At 45.8% G+C, this 24,956-nt stretch overlaps 1 protein-coding gene across 2 annotated transcripts in view; it reads left to right on the top strand.

Annotated features, from left to right (window-relative positions):
* Positions 1–2,399: 2,399 nt before the first annotated feature.
* UBE2O (ubiquitin conjugating enzyme E2 O) overlaps positions 2,400–24,956 on the top strand; it is a 38,169-nt gene continuing 15,612 nt past the window's right edge. For both annotated transcript variants that reach the window (XR_012716900.1, XM_075277363.1), the window contains exons 1-10: positions 2,400–2,822; positions 17,454–17,513; positions 17,595–17,705; positions 18,195–18,292; positions 18,382–18,445; positions 19,403–19,546; positions 19,738–19,847; positions 21,052–21,202; positions 22,531–22,997; positions 24,749–24,903. Coding sequence is in view for 1 of the 2 variants with exons in the window: in XM_075277363.1 (XP_075133464.1) it covers positions 2,445–2,822; positions 17,454–17,513; positions 17,595–17,705; positions 18,195–18,292; positions 18,382–18,445; positions 19,403–19,546; positions 19,738–19,847; positions 21,052–21,202; positions 22,531–22,997; positions 24,749–24,903 (1,738 nt within the window). In the remaining variant the exon portion in view is untranslated. The remainder of the gene's footprint in view (positions 2,823–17,453; positions 17,514–17,594; positions 17,706–18,194; positions 18,293–18,381; positions 18,446–19,402; positions 19,547–19,737; positions 19,848–21,051; positions 21,203–22,530; positions 22,998–24,748; positions 24,904–24,956) is intronic.

Raw genomic sequence — 24,956 nt, 5'->3', positions numbered from 1 at the left:
ACATGAATTCATTTTGTAGATCTCTTTTTGGGCTATTTAAGGTCAATGTTCCTCTTGCTTTTCCCCCCGAAAATGTGATGGATTTCAAATGAAAAGCTCGTATGGAAGACTCTATATCTATAATGGACTGACCTCTGCACATAAGAGAACAAAAGGTTAACAGATGTTCCCATCTCAAAGATTCAGTCCCCATCTCATGTCTCCCAGGAGAGATCTGAATGTTCTTAGTGCTGTAGTATACATGGCTGTCCGCCATTCAAGTCCCCTGACATTACTAGTGTAATATGGCTCTCTGTACATTGCTTAACATTCGCTTAGCCTGTATACCTGTATACCATTCACTGAACCATGCACATGCTAAAAATGGGATTAGCCAGCCAGAAAGTAATCTATACAGTTATACCCATCTTAAAATCTGGTTTTCGTCCGAAGTTGAGGTGCCAACATGTATGTAAACCCAACCATGAAGCTTCTATGCCCCAATGCACCTCTGTAATAGGGACCTCTACCTGTGTGATTAATAATGCTGGTGTCTTTTTACATGGCAAAGGGTCTTTGGGTTAGGGACTATATGTGACCAATGCCTCTGCCCTAGCTATAGTTACATCCCATATGGTATACAGAGGTATTTTCTAACAGGCAGTCTTTGCTGTGACCCAGGTAACCTGTATAGGGAATAATTTATCGCCTGTACAAAGTTATGCCACATGCATGTTCCTGGGAGGAAGCCCAGGAGCATAATATTTAAGACTCCTATGGATCCACAGGTTTGGACCGCATAAATGAGGGATAGGACGCATGCCTCCATGTTTAAAGAATACTACAACTCTTGCTGCAATATCAACTACGGTAATTCAAGGATACGCTGCACGTAAATGTCCCGGTAAGTATTAGAAGCTGCAGAACTCAAAAAGTTTTTTTATTTTATACTCTCTATGAAAGGGTAGGTGCCATGTTTACCACATGGCCTGGAGAGTGGGGTCTCTCGTATCCCATCTGAACAGTGAGACAGAGACTCACTGCTACTTCATTCATCTTACTGCAAGTACAGTGTTCGGCTATCTCCAGCAATCTCGTAGAGATAACAGAAATGGCAGCATCTAGCGGTTTGACTCCCAGAGACAGGGGTGCAGAAATAAAAATCGCTACTGGGCCCTGAAGCCTGAGGGGCCCAAAGGTATCTAAACATTATAGGAAATAACTAATATTATTAATGGCTTATTGTGGTTGGGGGTCCCGGTAATGGGGCCCAGTATCTTCCATTTAAACCACTGAGCCAAGATCATATTGTTGATATCTTGAGAGCTTGACACATCGCCTTTAACTAATTTGACCGAGCATGCGTGTTTTATCTGTCAGAAAAACCATTTCAATGGCTGCCATGGGGGAACAGAGAGGACCCCATACAGAAAGATTGTTCACTTGTCCCACCAAAATCATTGGGCTCAATCAGTGTACATCTAATGTGTACGCCCAGTTTAAAGGAGTTATCCAAGACACAAAATCCCACTTCTAAGTAACAGACACAGCATGTGAAACAAATATGAAAATGTCCCATCTTTCAATCCTTGATCTGATCAGGTGATCACCGGGGCCTTTGTCTGATACACTGATCAGAGAGGAGTGGGTGGGGAGGGGAGGCAAGGCCAAGCTCACACCAAGGGACTGGACGGATGACATAGCTATAAAGTGGACTCATGATATATATATACATCGCCATGAGCTATCTATAACACTGGTTGTAGAGAGGTCTTTGGGCCCCCTGAGGGTCTGGGGCCCAATAGTGATTGATAACTGCGCACCCCTATAGCTATTCCCTGTCTATTCCTTGGTGTTCCTTGTCCCATCATATAAATGGATTCTTATGACACCCCCTATGAAACAGAGCACAGTACCCCTCACATCTGGATGCCCATTACTGCACTAATATTGTGTTAGGTGAAGCTTGGGCCACGGATTACAAAACACTGAAGTGCCATTGATTTCAAAGGAAGTAAGTAACACTTTTTTCCAATGCTATTTTTTGCTGTGTGAACATGTTCCTATACAGTGTAATACATTCAAGCAATAAGTGGCTGCGCTACTGGTAATGTAACTGTGGCCTTATACGGCATTTCCTAGCAGTTACTTGAAGGGTTATCTCAGTGTGAAGTATAATGCTTGGTGACAACTATGACAGTGCTGAGCATTTACTGCTATAAGTCACAAGGCCTGACAGCATTACACACTGCGCATGCGCACGGATGGAGCCTTTTGTTCCTAGCGTATAAGCCTGAGAAGCAGCCGGTTCCCTGGTAACAGAAGTCAGGTTACCCCAGCAACAGCATCCCCGCGCCTTAGTAACGACGTTCGGCGCAGTGACGTCACCCCGTTCTTCCGCCGTTCTCTCCTTGGTAACCGCCCAGGCCGGCGGCAGCTTCTCTGTTCTCTTCCGGACAACAACAATGGCGGATACCGCGGAGCCCTTATCCCCAGTGACCGGCGAGTCCCCGCCATTGTCCGGGAGCGACGGTTCTCAGCGGCTCCTCTTCTCCCATGACTTGGTGTTCGGTACCTACAGGGGCAAGAGCCGGTTCGGCCTGGTGAGGCTCATCCATGGGGAGGACTCTGAGAGCGAAGAAGAGGAGGATGTGGAAGATGAAGAGGCCGGCGGGGGCCGGAGGAAGGGAGGTGGCGGTGCCGGAGGAGCGGGAGGGGGAGAGCAGGCGAGTCCCGGATCGGACACGGTCGCCGAGGCCAGCAGGTTCGGGCCTCTGAAGAGGGGCTATGTGCGGGTGCAGTGGTACCCAGAGGGCATCAGGCAGGACGTCAAGGAGACCAAGGTAATCGGCAGCACTGCATGGATGCAGCAATGTCTGCTTCGATCTGATTGTAAACGATCAATTCTAGCGATCGCCATTGTGTCTTATAACCATGTTGTGAAAACCATGTGACCTACTGAAATGTTTCCATCATTGGCCTTAAAGTGATGAAGACCCCATTATGGGAATAACAAGGAGCAGCCATACTGGGTAGTCATGGGATTATTACTATAATGGGATTAGGAACATTCCTATACTGATTTTGGAGGTCCACACCCCTCATCACTTCACCTGTTGTAGAACTACATCTCTCAGCAAGCCCTGACAGCCGCATAATACACAGTACATGCATACAATATTACCAGAATAATGGGATTATGGCAGATTTGGTCAGATTACAGAGGATCCCCATATCAGAGCATGCTGGGAGTTGTAGTTTCACAACAGCTGGAGCGCTGATGACCACTACCCCTATCAGGGGGCTTCTGTGGATGTCCACCATGTAGTATATAATCCCATCATGTATATTATTTTATGCCTACTTGTATTATCTCTATTTTCTGGGTTTACGCCAAAATCTCCCAGCATGCTGCAAACAGCAGGGCGCCCGTCTGCCAGTGACACTTGCCGGGGCTTTCAGAGGCAATTAGCTGGGAGGATGAAATCCCTGGGGCCGGCTACTAAATGTCAACCTTTGGCTTCTGAGTTTGGCTGTTCTGTGTACACATATGTGGCCGTGCTGGTATGGAGACGACATACGTATGAGGTCACACACCCCGGCCTTTATGGCTGTGACAGATGGGAGATTTCATCAGACGCGGGTCCCCTGTAGGTCACATCTCATCGCCGATACAATAGGTCTTTATATCTACCAGCAGTGGATGGTGAGAATCTCCCACATTGGCTTTGGTCCTCTATGGCTGTGAAGTGGTTAACAGACTGGGTGGGGGATAACGGTACATTGCAGTGTACACAGATCACATGGGTGTGCGGAAACCACCACATCAATAAGCATCTGCTCCCATCCTCTCCTGCGTCTGTCTGTCCCGACCAGGCACGGTTATGTCCTTATCTGTGACCTCCTGTGACTTGGAGGATTTGCACGTTGCAGCGCTCCGGATTTTTGTGCTTTTTATGTAGTTTTTTTTTTTTTATTGATATTTCATGGTCTGTCTCCGCTTTGGCTTTATCCTGAGACTTCCTTACCAGACAACCTCTATGTCTGTGCTCCTGGTCCTCTCTGTATATGAGAACACCCCATGGCCCACTTACAAATCCCATCCAAAAAAAAAGTTGGCTCTAAGGGGAAAATAAAAATAAAATCACCAGTTTTAGTGTTGTCCTACTGTATGAAGTTTTTTTTTTTTTTTTTCTATATTGTGTGTAGTTTTTCTTTATTGGTTTCTCAGACATCAGTGTGCCAAGCTATATGGGCTCCAGAACGTCTTACACAGGGTTTTCTTAAAGGGTCTCTAAACCTTAGGCTACAATAAGCTTTTTTGTATATAGCGCCAACATATTCTGCAGCACTCTACAAAGCGCAGGGTTCATGTACAGGCAAATGAGAGATTAAAGAGTAATAAATCAATTCACACAATAGGAATGAGGAATCTGCTCACAAGAGCTTACAATCTATGAGGTGGGGGGTGACATAGGAGGAAGAATTGCTTAAAGTTAACCATTTATTTTTATGATAAAGGATTCTTTAATTTCATCTTCATTTACTAGTCTGTCACCAGAATCCAGTATATCATGTCAGCCCTGCAAATAGATAGGTTAGGGTCACCAGAATCCAGTATATCATGTCAGCCCTGCAGATAGATAGGTTAGGGTCACCAGAATCCAGTATATCTTGTCAGCCCTGCAGATAGATAGGTTAGGGTCACCAGAATCCAGTATATCTTGTCAGCCCTGCAGATAGATAGGTTAGGGTCACCAGAATCCAGTATATCTTGTCAGCCCTGCAGATAGATAGGTTAGGGTCACCAGAATCCAGTATATCTTGTCAGCCCTGCAAATAGATAGGTTAGGGTCACCAGAATCCAGTATATCATGTCAGCCCTGCAGATAGATAGATAGGTTAGGGTCACCAGAATCCAGTATATCATGTCAGCCCTGCAGATAGATAGGTTAGGGTCACCAGACTCTAGTATATCATGTCAGCCCTGCAGATAGATAGGTTAGGGCCACCAGAATCCAGTATATCTTGTCAGCCCTGCAGATAGATAGGTTAGGGTCACCTGAACCAGTGGTGTCTTCCCCTTGTGACGTGATGCTACTATTTCTGGCATATCGGTTTCTATTAATATGCAAATGAGCTCTTTAGCGCTACAGGGGTGTTGCCATTGCTTCAGAGAGCTCATTTACATATTGACAAAGACTGGAACATCTCAACAACTATTCACAAGGTGAAACCTGGTGACCCTAGTCTCTGATGATGCTGAGTATACGGGACAGGCTGCCTTTAAGTGCGGCTTATTCATACATCTCTCTTAAGTGGATATCTGATGTCCGTGTTCATGGACTCTGTGCAAACCCTCTGATTTTAATAGGCACATGCAGACGTTCATTCCTTTTCCACTGACCAACAGTCTATGTAAAAATAAGATGCTTTATTTTGTCTGTTTTGAAGAACATTGGCGCCTTTTAAAGGGGTTGTCCAGGAATCATAGTATTACGGCAGGAGGCTGGGACCTAAAATTCTTGTCCCTTGGGTTTGTTCCAGCAGAAGTCTTCATCACATGTGACCACTGAGGCCCATCAGTGACCTCAGCGCCATATGTGAGTAACCTCACAGCTCCTTTCCTGTGGTCACATGTGGTGAGGACTTCTGCTGGTGCAAACCCCAGAGACTGGGGGGAAGGGGGTGTAAGATAGATAGATAGATAGATACACTCACCGGCCACTTTATTAGGTACACCTGTCCAACTGCTCGTTAACACTTAATTTCTAATCAGCCAATCACATGGCGGCAACTCAGTGCATTTAGGCATGTAGACATGGTCAAGACAATCTCCTGCAGTTCAAACCGAGCATCAGTATGGGGAAGAAAGGTGATTTGAGTGCCTTTGAACGTGGCATGGTTGTTGGTGCCAGAAGGGCTGGTCTGAGTATTTCAGAAACTGCTGATCTACTGGGATTTTCACGCACAACCATCTCTAGGGTTTACAGAGAATGGTCCGAAAAAGAAAAAACATCCAGTGAGCGGCAGTTCTGTGGGCGGAAATGCGTTGTTGATGCCAGAGGTCAGAGGAGAATGGCCAGACTGGTTCGAGCTGATAGAAAGGCAACAGTGACTCAAATAGCCACCCGTTACAACCAAGGTAGCCAGAAGAGCATCTCTGAACGCACAGTACGTCGAACTTTGAGGCAGATGGGCTACAGCAGCAGAAGACCACACCGGGTGCCACTCCTTTCAGCTAAGAACAGGAAACTGAGGCTACAATTTGCACAAGCTCATCGAAATTGGACAATTGAAGATTGGAAAAACGTTGCCTGGTCTGATGAGTCTCGATTTCTGCTGCGACATTCGGATGGTAGGGTCAGAATTTGGCGTCAACAACATGAAAGCATGGATCCATCCTGCCTTGTATCAACGGTTCAGGCTGGTGGTGGTGGTGTCATGGTGTGGGGAATATTTTCTTGGCACTCTTTGGGCCCCTTGGTACCAATTGAGCATCGTTGCAACGCCAAAGCCTACCTGAGTATTGTTGCTGACCATGTCCATCCCTTTATGACCACAATGTACCCAACATCTGATGGCTACTTTCAGCAGGATAATGCGCCATGTCATAAAGCTGGAATCATCTCAGACTGGTTTCTTGAACATGACAATGAGTTCACTGTACTCCAATGGCCTCCACAGTCACCAGATCTCAATCCAATAGAGCATTTTTGGGATGTGGTGGAACGGGAGATTCGCATCATGGATGTGCAGCCGACAAATCTGCGGCAACTGTGTGATGCCATCATGTCAATATGGACCAAAATCTCTGAGGAATGCTTCCAGCACCTTGTTGAATCTATGCCACGAAGAATTGAGGCAGTTCTGAAGGCAAAAGGGGGTCCAACCCGTTACTAGCATGGTGTACCTAATAAAGTGGCCGGTGAGTGTAGATAGATAGATAGATCTTTTTTTTTTTTTTAAATTATATTTACCCTCGAACTTCAGTGTGGAGAAACTGCACTGTAACCCATCAGTGTTAGTCAATACTTTTTCTCATGGAAATTGACCAGGAGTTTTTTTTTTTTTTTGTAGTTCATATTTCAAAAAAATGGCTTCAGAATGTACAAATATGTATGAAAATTCACATCAAATTCTGCCCCTGTTCATACAGGTTTTCAGCATGGAAATCCTATTTGGGCGCATGTTTAATCTGGGACTTGTACCTAACTTGACACTGGGGGTACCCTGACCCCAGTCTCTCTGCCAGTGAGAGTGGCGAGGTGCCTGTCGGGGTTGGGGAGGACGTGAATTACTGGCTCCGCTTTTAAAAATAGAATGCTGAATACTTTGTAGTTTTCTGATACAATTATTATTTAATCAGATTTGTAGTTTTCTACATTTAGTTTCATAGGAATTTAATGATTGGAGAATCTTTAGTTTCTGACCGATCATGGCTGTCATATATGGAGGAGTTGGGCTGCGGAAAAAATAGCTTTGGCATGTAATTCCACAGTCTTGGTGCCCATGTGTGCACATCTAACTCTATTGGCTTGTATGGGAGCTCTGAGAAAAGCTGGGTAGACTCGCTATGTAGAAAGCTGCATGTGCTCCGCCACCTCTCCGCTGTCACTGATAAGATTGGGCTCAGGCACCCCCATCCCTGACAATAGAATACCCCTTATTAAGACTGATTGCTTAATGTCCCCCTTTAAGGATGAAGCCCCACATAATGAAACGCAATTAAAATACAATGCGTAAAAAAGTTTTGTTTTTTTTCCTGCAGTATATTTAATTGAGTTTTTGCAGCCTTTTGTGTTTATTTAATTTTTTTCCTATTCGATACCTAGGGAAAGCACTAAAATAATTTTGTCAATGCAGCTTTTTTTTTTTTTCCTGGCAATGTGTGGATGAAATTAAAAAAAAATCTCATTCACTTTTCTGGTACTAAAAAAAAAAAAAAAAAAAAATTCTTTCAACAGCCAAAAATGCTTCACTTCCACAGCATGGAGCATTAGCTTTAGGCTGGGGCTCCACGTTGCGGAAAAGCAGCTTTTTTTTTTTTTTTTCGTTGCGGTTTTTTGAGCCAGGACTAGATTGAGCAGAAGTTAGAAGTTTAAGAGCTTTCTATTAGAGATGAGCGAACACTGTTCGGATCAGCCGATCCGAACAGCACGCACCCATAGAAATGAATGGAAGCACCTGTGACACTGACTTTGGCGGCGGCCGGCGTCACAGGCGCCTCCATTCATTCCTATGGGTGCGTGCTGTTCGGATCGGCTGATCCGAAGAGTGTTTGCTCATCTCTACTTTCTATATATTTCTGATTCCATTTGTAGCCACTCATGGCTTTAGCTCAAAAAAAGTAACAAAATCTGCAACAAAAAAAATGCTTTTCCGCAATGTGGAGCCTCAGCCTTAGAGCTCGTTCACACATGGGCAAAGGGGCGGATTTTGACAGCGGATTTCGCTTAAAAATCTGCCCCTGTACAATGGTGGTCTGTGCAGACCGCCGGGCTTCTTTTTTCCGCTAGCGGCGGGCTGCTGACAAAGGAGGGGTTTTGACACGGCTCACCGCGTCTCTCTCTGTGTCAAAACCCGCGCGGGACTGTGAACGTGTGAACTTGCCCTTAGGGTGGTTTCCTGCCTACATCAGTACCAATGTGCTCATTGTTCTTCTAAAGTTAGGATGGTGCCCGCCTCAATGTGCAGGTGCCTTTCCTGGGTAGAGGAGACCTTCATGAAGTCCAGCATGTATTATAGACCATATAACCCTATATATCACAGAGCTCAGCTTCTCTCCTCTATCATATAACCCTATATATCACAGAGCTCAGCTTCTCTCCTCTATCATATAACCCTATATATCACAGAGCTCAGCTTCTCTCCTCTATCATATAACCCTATATATCACAGAGCTCAGCTTCTCTCCCTCGATCATATAACCCTATATATCACAGAGCTCAGCTTCTCTCCTCTATCATATAACCCTATATATCACAGAGCTCAGCTTCTCTCCCTCGATCATATAACCCTATATATCAAACAGCTCAGCTTCTCTCCTCTATCATATAACCCTATATATCACAGAGCTCAGCTTCTGTCCTCGATCATATAACCCTATATATCACAGAGCTCAGCTTCTCTCCCTCTATCATATAACCCTATATATCACAGAGCTCAGCTTCTCTCCCTCGATCATATAACCCTATATATCACGGAGCTCAGCTTCTCTCCCTCTATCATATAACCCTATATATCACGGAGCTCAGCTTCTCTCCCTCGATCATATAACCCTATATATCACAGAGCTCAGCTTCTCTCCCTCGATCATATAACCCTATATATCACAGAGCTCAGCTTCTCTCCTCTATCCTATAACCTTATATATCACAGAGCTCAGCTTCTCTCCCTCGATCATATAACCCTATATATCACAGAGCTCAGCTTCTCTCCTCTATCCTATAACCCTATATATCACAGAGCTCAGCTTCTCTCCTCTATCATATAACCCTACAGTGTTGGCCAAAAGTATTGGCACCCCTGCAATTCTGTCAGATAATACTCATTTTCTTCCAGAAAATGATTGCAATCACAAATTCTTTGGTATTAATATATTCATTTAATTTGTCTTCAATGGAAAACCACAAAAAGAATTGTCAAAAAGCCAAATTGGATATAATTCCACAGCAAACATAAAAAGGGGGTGGACAAAAGTATTGGCACTGTTTGAAAAATCATGTAATGCTTCTCTAGTTTGTGTAATTAACAGCACCTGTTACTTACCTGAGGCACCTAACAGGTGGTGGCAATAACTACGGTAAATCACACTTGCAGCCAGTTGAAATGGATTAAAGTTGACTCAACCTCTGTCCTGTGTTCTTGTGTGTACCACATTGAGCATGGAGAAAAAGAAAGAAGACCAAAGAACTGTCTGAGGACTTGAGAAGCAAAATTGTGAGGAAGCATGAGCAATCTCAAGGCTACAAGTCCATCTCCAAAGACCTGAATGTTCCTGTGTCTACCGTGCGCAGGGTCATCAAGAAGTTTAAAGCCCATGGCACTGTGGCTAACCTCCCTAGATGTGGACGGAAAAGAAAAATTGACGAGAAATTTCAACGCAAGATTGTGCGGATGGTGGATAAAGAACCTCGACTAACATCCAAACAAGTTCAAGCTGCCCTGCAGTCCGAGGGTACAACAGTGTCACCCCGTACTATCCGTCGGTGTCTGAATGAAAAGGGACTGTATGGTAGGAGACCCAGGAAGACCCCACTTCTTACCCAGAAACATAAAAAGCCAGGCTGAAGTTTGCCAAAACTTACCGGAGAAAGCCAAAAACGTTTTGGAAGAATGTTCTCTGGTCAGATGGGACAAAAGTAGGAAAAGGCATCAACATAGAGTTTACAGGAAAAAAAAGAGGCCCTTCAAAGAAAAGAGCACGGTCCCTACAGTCAAACATGGCGGAGGTTCCCTGATGTTTTTGGTTGCTTTGCTGCCTCTGGCACTGGACTGCTTGACCGTGTGCATGGTATTATGAAGTCTGAAGACTACCAACACATTTTGCAGCATAATGTAGGGCCCAGTGTGAGAAAGCTGGGTCTCCCTCAGAGGTCATGGGGCTTCCAGCAGGACAATGACCCAAAACACACTTCAGGTCAGCACTAGAAAATGGTTTGAGAGAAAGCACTGGAGACTTGTAAAGTGGCAGCAATGAGTCCAGCCCTGAATCCCATAGAACACCTGTGGGGGAGAGATCTCTTGATGGCAGTTTGGAGAAGGCCCCCTTCACATCTCAGGGACCTGGAGCAGTTTGCCAAAGAAGAATGGTCTAAAATTCCAGCAGAGCCTTGTAAGAAACTCATTGATGGTTACTGGAAGCGGTTGTTCACAGTTATTGCTGAGGGGGCCAATACTTTTGTCTGGCCCATTTTTGGAGTTTTGTGTAAAATGATCAATGATTTGACTTTTTTTCATTCTCTTTTGTGTTTTTTCATTGCAAGCAAAATAAATGAAGATATTAATACCAAAGAATTTGTGCTTGCAATCATTTTCTGGAAGAACACGAGTATTATCTGACAGAATTGCAGGGGTGCCAATACTTTTGGCCAACACTGTATATATCAAAGAGCTCAGCTTCTCTCCTCTATCATATAACCCTATATATCACAGAGCTCAGCTTCTCTCCTCTATCATATAATCCTATATATCACAGAGCTCAGCTTCTCTCCTCTATCATATAACCCTATACATCACATAGCACAGCTTCTCTCCTCTATCATATAACCCTATACATCACAGAGCTCAGCTTCTCTCCTCTACCATATCCTGCTTAGGACTGAACAAGTTGTTATTGTCCATTTCTTTTCAGTTCAGTCTACAAAGTACGTCCATATAGTCTGCACTGTTGCGATTACTTGCACTGCACAGGTACAGAAAGGTGTTGTCTGAGTTAGCCGGATCCCTTTCATATATCCAGTGACTGCAGGATGAGATAATAGATGGCTCTTCTGATATGTACACTCCTCTGAGTCACAGCTCCAACTTGTGAAGTGCTGCAGGTAACCACAGAGATCGATGGACGTCCATTGATCTCAGTGCAGGCCCCGCAATGCTTTGTTTTTCCCAGTGACATTGCATGAAAGTAAACATTTCACCCTGCTGCTACTATGGCAGATCATGGTGAGGGGCAGACGGCACCACCCAGCAGTGGATCGCTGTAACCAGAGGGACTTTTACCTTTAAAATGTTGTCTAACCGTACCATCTGGTTACTGTGCACCTGACCAATAGAGGTGTTCTTAAAGGGGATTTTGACACTATAAATGCAAATGTACCTGTCAACAGGGCAACAGCTCTAGTCATATAGCTTAGTAACAAGGGATTTAGGGTCCTCTGAAATTCTGCATCTACGGGGCAACACGGTAGCCCGGTGGTTAGCACTACAGCCTTGCAGCACTGGAGTTCTGGGTTCAAATCCCACCAGGAACAACATCTGCAAGGAGCAGGCTTGCAAAGGGAAGCCTGATGAAGTGCATTTAGCACGAAACGGTCGTCGCTTCATTTCTTCTACATTCCATCTACCCTACCCCCGTCTGTAAATGCTGTTCAAGTACCTATTTTTATGGAAGATTATTAAAGTTTGGTGAATTTTACTACTGGCTGGTGAGTGCCCTGATTTTTTTCTATTTTTTTGCACTATATTGGACTATTTGTTTAACAGTGAGCACCGCCTGAATGCCAGATCATCTAGTTTGAGATCCAGTGATTTGGTGTATGTTCACACCCACAGAACGGTGCCGCTGCTTTTGAACTTTTTTTCAACATCTGCAAGGAGTTTGTATGTTCTCCCCATGTTTGTGTGGATTTCCTCCCATACTACAAAGAAATAGTGATAGGGAAAAAATGTATATTGTGATCTCTATGTGGGGCTCACAATCTCCATTTAAAAAAAAATAAAAAAATCTGCATCTACATGATGGGTGATAAGAGTTAAAGTGGTGGGCACTAGGTGGCTGAGAGCTTCTTGTAGACCTCCATTAACTGGATGGTGCAATAATTGTGACCTCTTGGGGGGGTTTACTGGTTAACTCTTTAGCTTCATCATATAGCCTAGTGCTCTTCAAATAGAATTTCCTAACACCGTAGAAGCCCTTTAAGTGAGCTAATCCTAATGTCACATGGGACAGTTGTCTATTCTATAGGCCTGGCATTTTGCAGTAACCATCCTTCCTGCATGTTGATTCATCGATGTCTAAATTCTCAAGGGAAATCCATTAAAATTGATAATTCTATGAATAGCAGGATGCTTATCTGGCCGGCAGAGGAAACTTCTGCCAATTTTATCACAAGATCATCAGACAAAGTGATGTTACTTTATTTATTGACTTGCACTGTGTCCTATGTATCCATAGTTTCTACCATTGTCGCCAAGATTAGTCGCTCATGACCTATTTGCTGCTAAACCAAATGACACTACTGTATTCTACTCCTTCTAGACCTTTCCTCTGCCGGATACAGTTTTACACTCCCTCTTGTTAGAAACTCAGAGACTTGCACTTGGATCTCTCCTGGATCTCTTTGTGTCTCTCTCACACTCCGCCTCTTCACTTTGTCCTCGGTCAGTGTCCCACATGGCTCTTTCCTAGGACTCTTCTCCATGTCCCATGGCTTTCAATACCATAATCATGATGGTGACGCTCAGATATACTTCTCTGCCATCTAGAATATCTATAACCTCTACCCTGCCTCGTCTGGGTCAGCCCCTCTACCCTGCCTCGTCTGGGTCAGCCCCTCTACCCTGCCTCGTCTGGGTCAGCCCCTCTACCCTGCCTCGTCTGGGTCAGCCCCTCTACCCTGCCTCGTCTGGGTCAGCCCCTCTACCCTGCCTCGTCTGGGTCAGCCCCTCTACCCTGCCTCGTCTGGGTCAGCCCCTCTACCCTGCCTCGTCTGGGTCAGCCCCTCTACCCTGCCTCGTCTGGGTCAGCCCCTCGACCCTGCCTCGTCTGGGTCAGCCCCTCGACCCTGCCTCGTCTGGGTCAGCCCCTCGACCCTGCCTCGTCTGGGTCAGCCCCTCGACCCTGCCTCGTCTGGGTCAGCCCCTCGACCCTGCCTCGTCTGGGTCAGCCCCTCGACCCTGCCTCGTCTGGGTCAGCCCCTCGACCCTGCCTCGTCTGGGTCAGCCCCTCGACCCTGCCTCGCCTGGGTCAGCCCCTCGACCCTGCCACGCCTGGGTCAGCCCCTCGACCCTGCCACGCCTGGGTCAGCCCCTCGACCCTGCCACGCCTGGGTCAGCCCCTCGACCCTGCCACGCCTGGGTCAGCCCCTCGACCCTGCCACGCCTGGGTCAGCCCCTCGACCCTGCCACGCCTGGGTCAGCCCCTCGACCCTGCCACGCCTGGGTCAGCCCCTCGACCCTGCCACGCCTGGGTCAGCCCCTCGACCCTGCCACGCCTGGGTCAGCCCCTCGACCCTGCCACGCCTGGGTCAGCCCCTCGACCCTGCCACGCCTGGGTCAGCCCCTCGACCCTGCCACGCCTGGGTCAGCCCCTCGACCCTGCCACGCCTGGGTCAGCCCCTCGACCCTGCCACGCCTGGGTCAGCCCCTCGACCCTGCCACGCCTGGGTCAGCCCCTCGACCCTGCCACGCCTGGGTCAGCCCCTCGACCCTGCCACGCCTGGGTCAGCCCCTCGACCCTGCCACGCCTGGGTCAGCCCCTCGACCCTGCCACGCCTGGGTCAGCCCCTCGACCCTACCACGTCTGGGTCAGCCCCTCGACCCATTCTGTCAGTCACAGTTGTTGGATCCAGTCTCACAAGTCTCTTGCCTTGGGGTAATGTTTTATTGTGCCCTGTATTTCAAGCAACATATCCAAATTCTTGCCAGTTCCTCTAAAACTTCTATCAAATCTGCTCCTTCCTCACCCCAGTGTCTACAAAAATCCTATACCATCCCCTTACGCCCCATATAGACTACTGCAAGCTCAGTCTCTGTGGCCTCCTAGCTAAGATTGTTTCCTTCCAAACCACCCTAAACTTTGCACCTCACTCCTATTCATCTGCCTCTCCCCTCTACCAGTCTCTTCATTGTCCAATGAATGAATTATAAGTTATTCGATAAGATGTCCAGAATCTGTCCCCTCCATATTTCACCAACCTGATCTCCTGCTACCTCCTCACAAGTAATCTCCGATCCCCTCAAGACAAGCTTTATCTCTCTGCCGATCCTCTCTTCACACAACCTCCTCCAAGGCCTCTCTCGTGGATTCCCTATACAGAGATCCTTGGTGTTGTCTGACCATCTGTAGGGTCTTATACATGTTAATGGTGGAGAAGAGATTGCTAGCTGTCAGCTGGATGTCTTATGACCTATGCCCCTAATAAAGATGACCTATTATGTCCTCTAAGATACGGTGTCTTATATACTATTGTAGAGCTGCCATTGAACTGTATGTGCCACAATCCCATAGATATCAGTGTTATTAGGTTTTGGCTACCGATATTGCTTCCCTGTCAGAAGGACCAGCCTCTCACGGCTCAGCATTATCACTGGATGGCGGGGAATCCTTCCCTATATAGTCCTATACTGCGAAGGACGTTCCTCATTGATGATACTGAGCTGTGAGGCCAAAACTAACAGCAGCGGGACAGATACCTGTAAAACTGAAAATGGTCTGAATTCAGGACACTGCCATCCTTGCACCAGTATATAATATGCCATATCTTATAGGACATGAAAGGAGTCTTTAAAGGAGCTGCCCCATCAATGAAAACTGTGTCTAAAAGTCTGATACCAGTCCCATAGAGAAGCGCTTTCACGTGTCTGGACTGCTGCAGTGTACCTGAAGCTGCGGGCCTGCCCATGGCATAGCTCTCAGATGCAATTTCCATGTGGATAGCCCTGCATTACAACCTAACACGCAGCAGTCATTGACATGGGATGAGATTTTCTTAGGTTCTGTCTTGTAGTTTGCAGTGGGTCAGGCACTAGCGATTTCATGGAGCCTTGTCACTGCACTCTTCACGTGTCCTCAGCCTCAATGTATGGCCCATTGGATGATCACTTGTTCTCCATTGGCTCATGATCTTTTTCTCTGTCCGTGATCTGACATGCTGGAGGTTGGATTGTAGCTACGGCCGATTCTGATCATATGTATATGCTCAGGTTTATAGTGATTTTAGTTGGAATTGTGTATCTTTTATCTATCCTGTTGGGGCGCTGTACAGGAAATTCAGAACTTGGTATTCATCTTTACATTGGATTGATAGTCATCCTACCCGCTCTGTACTCCTAATCAGCTCTTCTTCAGGCACCCATCCTAAAGTGAAGGGATTGACGGTGGTCTTTTGGACAGGTTTTACTGTAAATGTCCCCCTCCCCAGTACACTTTCTATACTTGCTAATGTAATGTTGTGAGTAGAGATGATATATGGCCTGGGCAGTTGTAGCCCATTATGATGTGTTGTTTCTATGTATATAACCCCTCAGTAGACCAGTGTATATACAGAGAAGGTGTCTGACATTGTACATAATGTGGATTACAGGTATATATAAGATGGATCTAATATACACAGGTTAGGGACAATGAAGAGTTTTCCATGTGCTTCTGCAGCAGGACTGTCAGTGCAGGGAGATATAGGGAGGCTGATCTGATGCAGTGTGTCTGCATTGTGTCCTAGGAGTGTTCTGGCAGGAAGCCCACGTGTTCACATCTAGCAGCGCTGACACGTTCACACCATAGGACTCTATTACTAATGCAGTCAGCAGTTCTAGAGAGAACCAGCCAGAGAATGGAGAGACTCACCTTTTGTTAGAAGCCCAAATAGTTGCAAAAAAAAAAAAGAGAGACCTCATTGTATGTGTAGGGTGTCATTGGTTACAGTAGTAGAGGATTGTATTGTCAGGTGTTGCTGAGAGGTTACTATATGAACAGCACTAGGGAAGTGCCCCCTAGGGGCAGGTTCATCATAAGACCAGACATATCTGCCACATTACACTGTCTAGCTGCTGTGACAATGGCGCTGTATGGTAACTACCAAGGACCATAAACCTAAAGATCTAGCTGCTCAGCAGATTTCTCTACACATGCACCTTGGTAGAACAACAGATAAACATCCCTTTAGGACTAGTTCACACGATGCAGATGTATTTTACAGTCATGGGGATCTAGGCTGTTGTAACTTTGGGTTCTTATACCTGTGATAGGACTGCGATATTTGGGTGTAATACAGACCATACAATAAGTGTGCATTATTGTGTCTGAATTAGCCCTTAGCTGGGGAGATATGTCAGTGAAGAGACACTGCAGCTTTTAAGGGGCGCTCCGGCTCCACACAGATTTACATGCTAATGACCTATCCACAGTATTAGTATGGATATGAATTTGGGGCCAGAAAATGACCGGTCCTGCTCTGCCACATCATACTACTGTTATATAGAAGATATGGAGAGAGTTATGTTCCTAGTGGGCTTTTGACCAAACACTTATCTGCTGCTATAAGTTGTCAAGTTGTCATTGTTAGGAAGTCACCTTATATTTGCTGATATTAAAGGGGATTTCCCATTAAAAGGCATGGGTGATAGATGGGACCCCTAAGAGTCATTAGAACAGGGATCTTAAGCTTCCTTCATTCTTCTTCAATGCACAAACACGGTGTGAGCACTTTAGATGCAAGCGGTGGTCGTACATGCACCCTGCCTGTCTCAATGCTCCATTCATTGTCTATTGAGCCCATAGAATTGGATGATAGCTCTACCTCTTTCTATTAATGTCTGTCTCTCCATCCATACTCCTCAATTCAGATCCCCGGAGGAGTAATGGAGGTTCAAGATCCTTGTTCTAGTGACCGGCAGCGATTCCAGCAAGCAGATACTTATCTGTCCTGTGGATAGGGGTTATGTTTCTTGGTGTGACAACTTCAAGTATTATCCTTGGAAATATCAAGCATTGCTATGTGCCTTAATATCTCTTATTTTCTTCTGTCTTGTAGCTAAAACTGGAGGACAGGTCTTTGGTACCCAGGGATGTTGTACGACGCATGAGTTCTAAGGTAATGTCCTGGGCATTGGTTTGTTTTATCTTTGCTTGATAAGTTTCTGATGAACTTAGTTGTTTCTTTGCCCCATTACAGGACAGTCAATGTGGCACGGTCATTGATGTGAACATAGACTGCATGTTGAAAGTCGTGGGGACATACTGCTTCCTGAATCCCATCAACAGCAAGGACCTGCAGCACATATGGGTGAGTGATCTAGAACGTATATCTATATCAAACCTGGGCAATGTACGGCCTGCGGCCACATCCGGCCCGCCGACTGGTTCTGTCCGGCCCGCATAGCTTGTGGGATAAAAATAAATGCTGAATGGAAAGTCGGCTAAAGGACCTGTGATGACGTCATCACAGGTCCTTTAGCTCACTAGGTAGGCTAAGACTTGTTAGTGGGCGGAGCCACACGGGACAGTGTGGTTGCTGTTACACAGAGCAAACTGCCGGGAATGGAGAATGATGGACGATAATGAGAGAAGAGACAGTATGTGTGAGTAAGAGGAGGGAACTGGGGGCAGTTGTAGGGGGGCATTAAACTGGGGCAGCCCCATCCACTTGCATTATAAATCGCTGTGGACTTATCACAACAAATCTGCTACATGTGGACCTTTTGACAGAAGTCATGTTGAAATGTTCTAGTAACTTCTGCAGTTATTGGTGTAATAATCTACATTTTCATTGCAGCCCATCATGTACGGAGACTACATTGCATATGACTGCTGGTTGGGCAAAGTTTATGATCTTAAAAACCAAGTTATCCTAAAGCTATCTAACGGAGCCAGGTAGGTGTCCAGTGTGTGCATAGCTCCTTGTCATTGTCACTTCTGTTGTATTCCCTTCTCACAAGACTCCTGTTATTCTCTTGTTGCAGATGCTCTATGAGTACAGAAGATGCTTCTAAGCTGTATGATGTCTGCCCCCATGTCAGTGACTCGGTAACTATCTTCTGCTGTCATAGTGGTTCACTCATTTTATGATATTACCTGTGATTTTGCAGGAATTATGTACGAGTGGTTCCTCCTTTGTTGACCCTGGGTTTCCCGCACTACGTGTTCTTCCATTCCATTTTCAGTTTGGAAGTGTGTGGCCAGAAGTGGCCGTAACCACTATTTGCTGGAAATTAGAGAAGTGCTGGGATCGGTTTTTATTACCAAGTCATGTTCACAGTAACCATATGCTTTTGTTTGTGTGGCCAATGCTGTCTCTGGTTATTACACCACAGATATGGTCACCAGATGAAATTCTCTATAGCACAGAGGACGTACGCATGACAAAGAAAGTAGTTAGATCGACCATGTACTTGGCTCTAAAGATATTAAAGGGCAAGACCCTCATGCACACAATTGAGTTTGCTTCTGATATGAGGCAAAGTTTGCAGCAAAATGCAGTTGGATGACGCTAGGAGTGATGCATTCTCCTTCATGGAGCGTCCATTCCATTCCCATCAATTTTTAATACAGCGGGGACCAACTCTGGTGACCCCTGTAGATCAGCGGTTTCCCAGAGCGCAGAATAGCCCTGAAGAAAGGGCAGCTCGCATGTTGCCGCTAGCGGAAAAAAAGAACGCTAGCGGTCTCCATAGACCACCATTGTGAGGGGGCGGATTATGACGTGGATTCCACGCCATAATCTCGCCCCCTCTGTGCCCATGTGAACTAGCCCTAATTGTATCATTTTACCAAAAGACAGTAGAATGGTGTAATGCATCACAACGTCATGTTATATGTTTATATGGTAACAAAATATTGTAAGATCAAAAATTGCGTGCAACGTTTCTTTCAGTGTTCTGAACTTCCTCAGGCTTGATCCCATTGATGATGCAGTGAAATATGTGAACCCCTTCACATGCATATACACATTACATTGTGTGCTCATGTGTCTTTCATTCATAGGGCCTGTTTTTTGATGATTCTTATGGCTTCTATCCCGGCCAAGTGCTCATCGGTCCCTCCAAAGTCTTTTCAAACGTTCAGTGGCTGTCTGGTGTGAAACCCGTCCTAAGCGCCAAGAGTAAATTCCGTGTTGGCGTTGAAGAGGTGAGTACTGTGTGGTATATTGTCTTGTGTCACCTTTTTACAACCTCTGTTGCACCCCAGCCACACTGTTCTCTGCATATAAGGCTTTGTGCTGCATGCCCTGCATCTGTACCCTGCTTACTAATCTGCACCTTCCCCTCACCTCTGCCATATACTCCTCTTCTCACTGTATCCTGTTGTGCTCTATCCAGGTGCAAGTAACAGAGCTGAGAGTAACCTGGATTACAAAAAGCTTTTGTCTTGGGGGTACAGATTCTATGGACCCACCATCGTCTGTTATAACACAAGAAAACTTGCCCAAGTGAGTAAGCCACTGCTGTGCGTTACATCTGGAATCTTCCCATATCGATTTCGGGTGATCACATTGATGTGTTTTTGCTTGTTCAGCATCTAGTTTACAACAGCCCATGTGTCCTCAGACTTGTGATATATGGCATAACACCCTCTCTTGCCCTGAATCTTTGCATTTCCAATTTCACTTTCTTCTCACCTAACCCTTATGTAACTTGTCTTAACCTATTTGTCTGTACGGTGCAGTGATGCCTCCTATTCCGTTCTTGTAAAGTGCATATTGCTAGGATTTGCCATCACTTTATGATTGAAGGGGATCTGACCTCTCGGACCTCCACCAGTCTGCATTAGCCCCTTCTTTGTTTTTTTTCCTCCTGTACACTTTCCCTTCCAGCCCTCTTTTGTATAGTGAACAATGTTTACTTGCATGGAGCTGTGCTATAGTACCCCTGCACAGTGGGTGGCCATGGCACTGCAGGACTGGAGAAGACTATCAACTCAGTGGTTCTTTCATCCCAAGATCCAACCCTGACTAATATCCAACGCATTCACTGCTGCAGAACTGGTTGACCATGAGTTTTATGGGGAAGGGGACTGACTGGTGGCTGCTGAACTGACACTCGGGTACCTCCAGTCTGTGTTTTATACAGTGTATGGAGCCGGGACCAGTTGGCTTTGTTCCGTGGTGCCAGTACCTGCAGTGACTGTGCCATGACACCGAGCTATCTGCTTCTGGATCCATGCACTGTACAGTACACAGACTGGGGGCACCTCACAACAGCCAATCCATGTAGTGGATAATTATGGTCTATCCTAAGTATAAACAATAATTAGAAATTCCTGGACATCCCCTTAAATGCACGGTTAGTACAATACCCTATAAAAGCTGGCCTATTGCTTATGTTTAATATGGGAGCCCCTAGGTCAGTCTACCGTTTGGCGTTAACCAAGTGCTATAGTAACTAGCTGATCATGAGAAGTATTTGGGATCCAATGCAAAACTGTTATGGGGTATATATTGCCCACCTTTGTTCCAGCTTCCCTATAGGGTAAGTTTAGGATTACATGTCACGGTTTAAAATGAATGATTGTCTTTCTAATATCCAGGAAGCTTAGTGAGAGATGCTGCCGGTCCCCAATACTCACCCCGTTCTGTTGTTGTCGGTTGTCAGAATCCTCCAGTTCTCTGATTTCTATGTTCTATCTTATGTCAGGGTGAAGCGGCTCGGCTCATTTGACCACACACAGCGGCAGCTGGGAGAGCGCTGTCTCTACATCTTTCCTACCATGGTAGAACCCGCTAAGATCTTATGTGAAAGCTTAGAGAAGAACTGTCTGCTTGGAGAGGTTACAAGTACTCGAAAGGTACACAATGTTTAGTTACATGTATAGTACAAGGGATTTGTTGTGCGAATAGGAAACCTGTTCTCGTGATCAGTAGAGGTGCCACAGCCTTATTAACCCCTTAATAGTTACATTAAAACTGCAAAAACCCTCTTGAAAATGTCACTTTTATTTGTTTTCTTCATTCCCCCACCCCCAATTTTTTTTAAAGACATTTAAAGTGACCGTGTCCCTGGACGTATCTGCTTGGGGGGAGCTGTAATGCACTTTGCTCAAACCCACATCGTGTGAGCAAAAAGAACATGGTGTTATCAATTTTCTACCTCCATGTTCCTCACATTAAGCATAGCTAACCCCTACATGGGCATTGCACATTAACCCACTGTTGCCCATTATGACACTGCGACTGGCAGGGCTGTGGAGTCAGTAGGCCAGATCACTTATTCCTGCTCTCGTTTTTCCCCAGTCTGACTCTGACTCCTTCATAAATGGCGGACAGCCATGGTCAGACAGAAGCAGTAAAGATTATCGACTGATTCCTATGAGTGTAAACATGTAACAAGCTGTTCATCTAATTATACAATATTAATAATAAACATTTTAACTCCACTGCTGTAGTGGTTGGTACTGGATGGCGTAACTTAGTATAATCTATGTTTTATGGTGTTATCAGTTTTGTTAGATTAATAGTAAGTGACCCCCAACATGGACATTAACTGCAAGGAAGTGCAGTCACATAATTGGTAAAGTTTAGGCCTCATGAATATGACCGTGTGCTTCTGATGTGGGGATGGGTTTGCGGTGGAATGAAGTTGGATGAGACTCTAAATGACTTTTAAGTGCTTTCCGTGAAGCATCCACGTCTCGGAAGGGCTTCTAATACATTGTGTTCCGATGACAGGGAGTAGGATAAGACCTTCTATAATAATCCGTATTAGAACAGAATAGTTCAGAAGCCCCATAGATGTAATGCACTCATGAGTGTTGTCTGAGTACATTCCACTGCAAACTCGGGCCTTAGGACATAAAGTGAGCGAATATGACCACGTTATAATACACAGATGTACCCGTTGATTTCAGTGAGGGAGAGTGGCTGCTAAAGCAATACAACAAGTATCATTCGGGTGTCAAGAAGTGTGGTGCTCCACAAAGTATCAAATTGTGGTATCACATTTGATAACTACACCTCTGTGTTTGAGAAGCCTTACCATCCATTGGAATAAGTGGATAAACTGTAAAGAGCAGTCTGCGTTAGTCTCCTGGGGTCCATGTGGGCTGTTGTGTGGGAGTTCATCCTTTCCTTGCCGTCTGTGATGCTGTCTAAACTGTAATATGTTCCTTATTTTCAGCAAACAGAAAAGTTGCGGGAGAAGCAAATAGTGAAGATTATCTCATGTACACAGGACCCCACCAACCCAGCAGATCTAATGAAAAGAAACTCTATGAATGCTCCAGCCAGTGAGACGAGCGAGAAAGGAGTCCTGCAAGGGGATGGTGGCCATGACCATGATAAGGAACTGAGGAAAGTGCCAGATTCTGAAGAATGTTCTGCGCAGGATCAGTTACTTGGCACTTTACATGAGATGTTTCAGGATTTTCCTCTTCAGCCCGGTGAGCAGGACGCAGATGACGAGGCGGCAGAAGACACCGACGACACTTGTTCTGTAACTTCTTCAGCAAGCTCTACAACCTCCTCTAAAAGCGGCAGTGGGCCTGGGCGTAAGAAGAGTATTCCTCTGTCCATACGAAATCTGAAGAGAAAGCACAAAAAGAAAAAGAAGAGCAAGGTGTACAGAGAATTTAAGACAGGGGACAGGTTTGTAAGTGGGGAAACCCCCTTTTAGTTCACTTAGATCAGGAGTAGGGAACCTCGGCCCCTCCAGCTGTTACAGAACTACAACTCCCAGCATGCATACTTGCTCTGCTGTTCTTGGAACTCCAATGGAAGTGAATGGAGCATGATGGGAGTTGTAGTTTCACAGCAGCTGGAGAGCCGAAGGTTCCCTACCCCTGACTTAGATGATGTCATTCTGTCTGTTTCACCACAGAATTACAGACAGATACTTGAGCTCTGCTGCGGAGAGGTTCTAGCTGTGGTTTCAAGTGACAGCACTTCCAATACAGCAACTTTGGCCACGTGACACTTTGCAGAGCCAGATCACCTTTGTCGTGCTGTCTGTATTACAACTAGTGAATGTGGTTGTGACTGACAAATTGCTGCCGCACAACCATCACCAGGAATCCAAACCTGTGGGTCACTATATGATCACATTCACTTCTATAGTTGCAGTGCAGGCAAGGTATCTTGGGCACCGTGATTTGTTCATAATGGCAACTGGTTGATGTGTCAAAATATTGCAGTTCAGGGTTGTCCAGGCAAAAATGGACAACCCTTTTAACTTTTAAATCGGCTGGAGGCATGGGAAAAAAAATTCACCTGTCTGAAATGCTCCCGTGTCCTCCTGGAGCATTCCCGTCTTTCTACTGAAAGGGTCTCTTCTACATTTCCACTCATTGGCCTCAGCAGTCACGTGACTGTTGAGGTCAATCAGTGAATGGCATGCAATGTTACTACCTGTGACATCGCGGGTCCTCCTCCTGAGGACTGCTGATGCCGCTGATTGGGGTCAGTGGTCACATGCCTGCTGCGGCCAATCTGTGGTTTCAGCGACACTCTGTAAGAGCTAGTTCACACGGGGATCCACGTGAACATATTCTGTCGCGGCTGCCGCGATGGGGTGCCTGTGCAGTGCACAGCATACCATCACAGCTTTCCGCTCCGGATTAGACCCAAATGAATGGGCCTAGTCGGGGGGAGGTGTCGCGAGGTGGACGCCGGGGCTGAATCACCCGCAGAATCCGCCTGAAGAAAGGGCAACTCGCTTTATTTTTCCGCTAGCGGGAACATACTGCTCACAGAAAAAAGAAATGACCGGCTCGCATTGATTTTTAATGGGAGGTGGCGGGGTTTCACGTCGAAATCCTGACCATTTTTCCCCATGTGAACTAGCCATAAGAGATCTGGGAGAAGTTGCCGGAGCAAAAGAACCAGGAAGCATTGGGAGGGACACCAGAGCATTGGGGAGAGGACAGATGAGGTATGCAGGTTTTTTTCTGTTTTTGTTTTTTCTTCGCTGCCCCCGGCTGATTTTAAAAGTTAAAGGCATTGTCCTATTTTGCATGGACAACCCCTTTAAAGAGCATATGCTGGAAAATAGCTTATTTAGAGTGTTTACAGGTTGCAAATGCGCCACGGAATTTCAATGCTAGAATTGTATCCCAAAAGTATGCAGCACCGCGCCAGTAAAGTGAATGAGATTTTACTGAATCTCATCTACACACTGCAGAAAAAGGAGAAGGAGAATCTGCTGCATGTCCATTTATTCTGTGACTTCTCATTGCAAATTTCGCTCTTTGCAATGCAAAGCCTACTGCAAAGAAATGTGGGGGTGGGGTGGTGTTGAACCACATTGATCTGATATTGATGGGCCATCTTAAGGATGGGTTATCAATATTAAATTATAATTATATTATACAGGACTTAACCCTATTACACTTGGTCTGCAGGGTGGCTGCAGAAGTCGTCAGTACCGTGACTACCGCAGATGTTATGTGGCAAGACGGAACCGTAGAAACCAACATTCGGTCTAATGAACTGATCCCTATTCAGCATTTGGACAACAATGAGTTCTGCCCCGGAGATTTTGTGGTGGATAAGAGAGGTCTGTGCTCTATAAACGGGAAACCTGTTCTTTTCGGTTCTTGTATAAGGGCC

This window comes from Leptodactylus fuscus, chromosome 6 (assembly GCF_031893055.1).
Source record: "Leptodactylus fuscus isolate aLepFus1 chromosome 6, aLepFus1.hap2, whole genome shotgun sequence".
Taxonomy (NCBI): Eukaryota; Metazoa; Chordata; class Amphibia; order Anura; family Leptodactylidae; genus Leptodactylus; species Leptodactylus fuscus.
The sequence above is the reverse complement of the archived record's forward strand: the minus strand, read 5'-3'. Positions and strand labels throughout refer to the sequence as shown.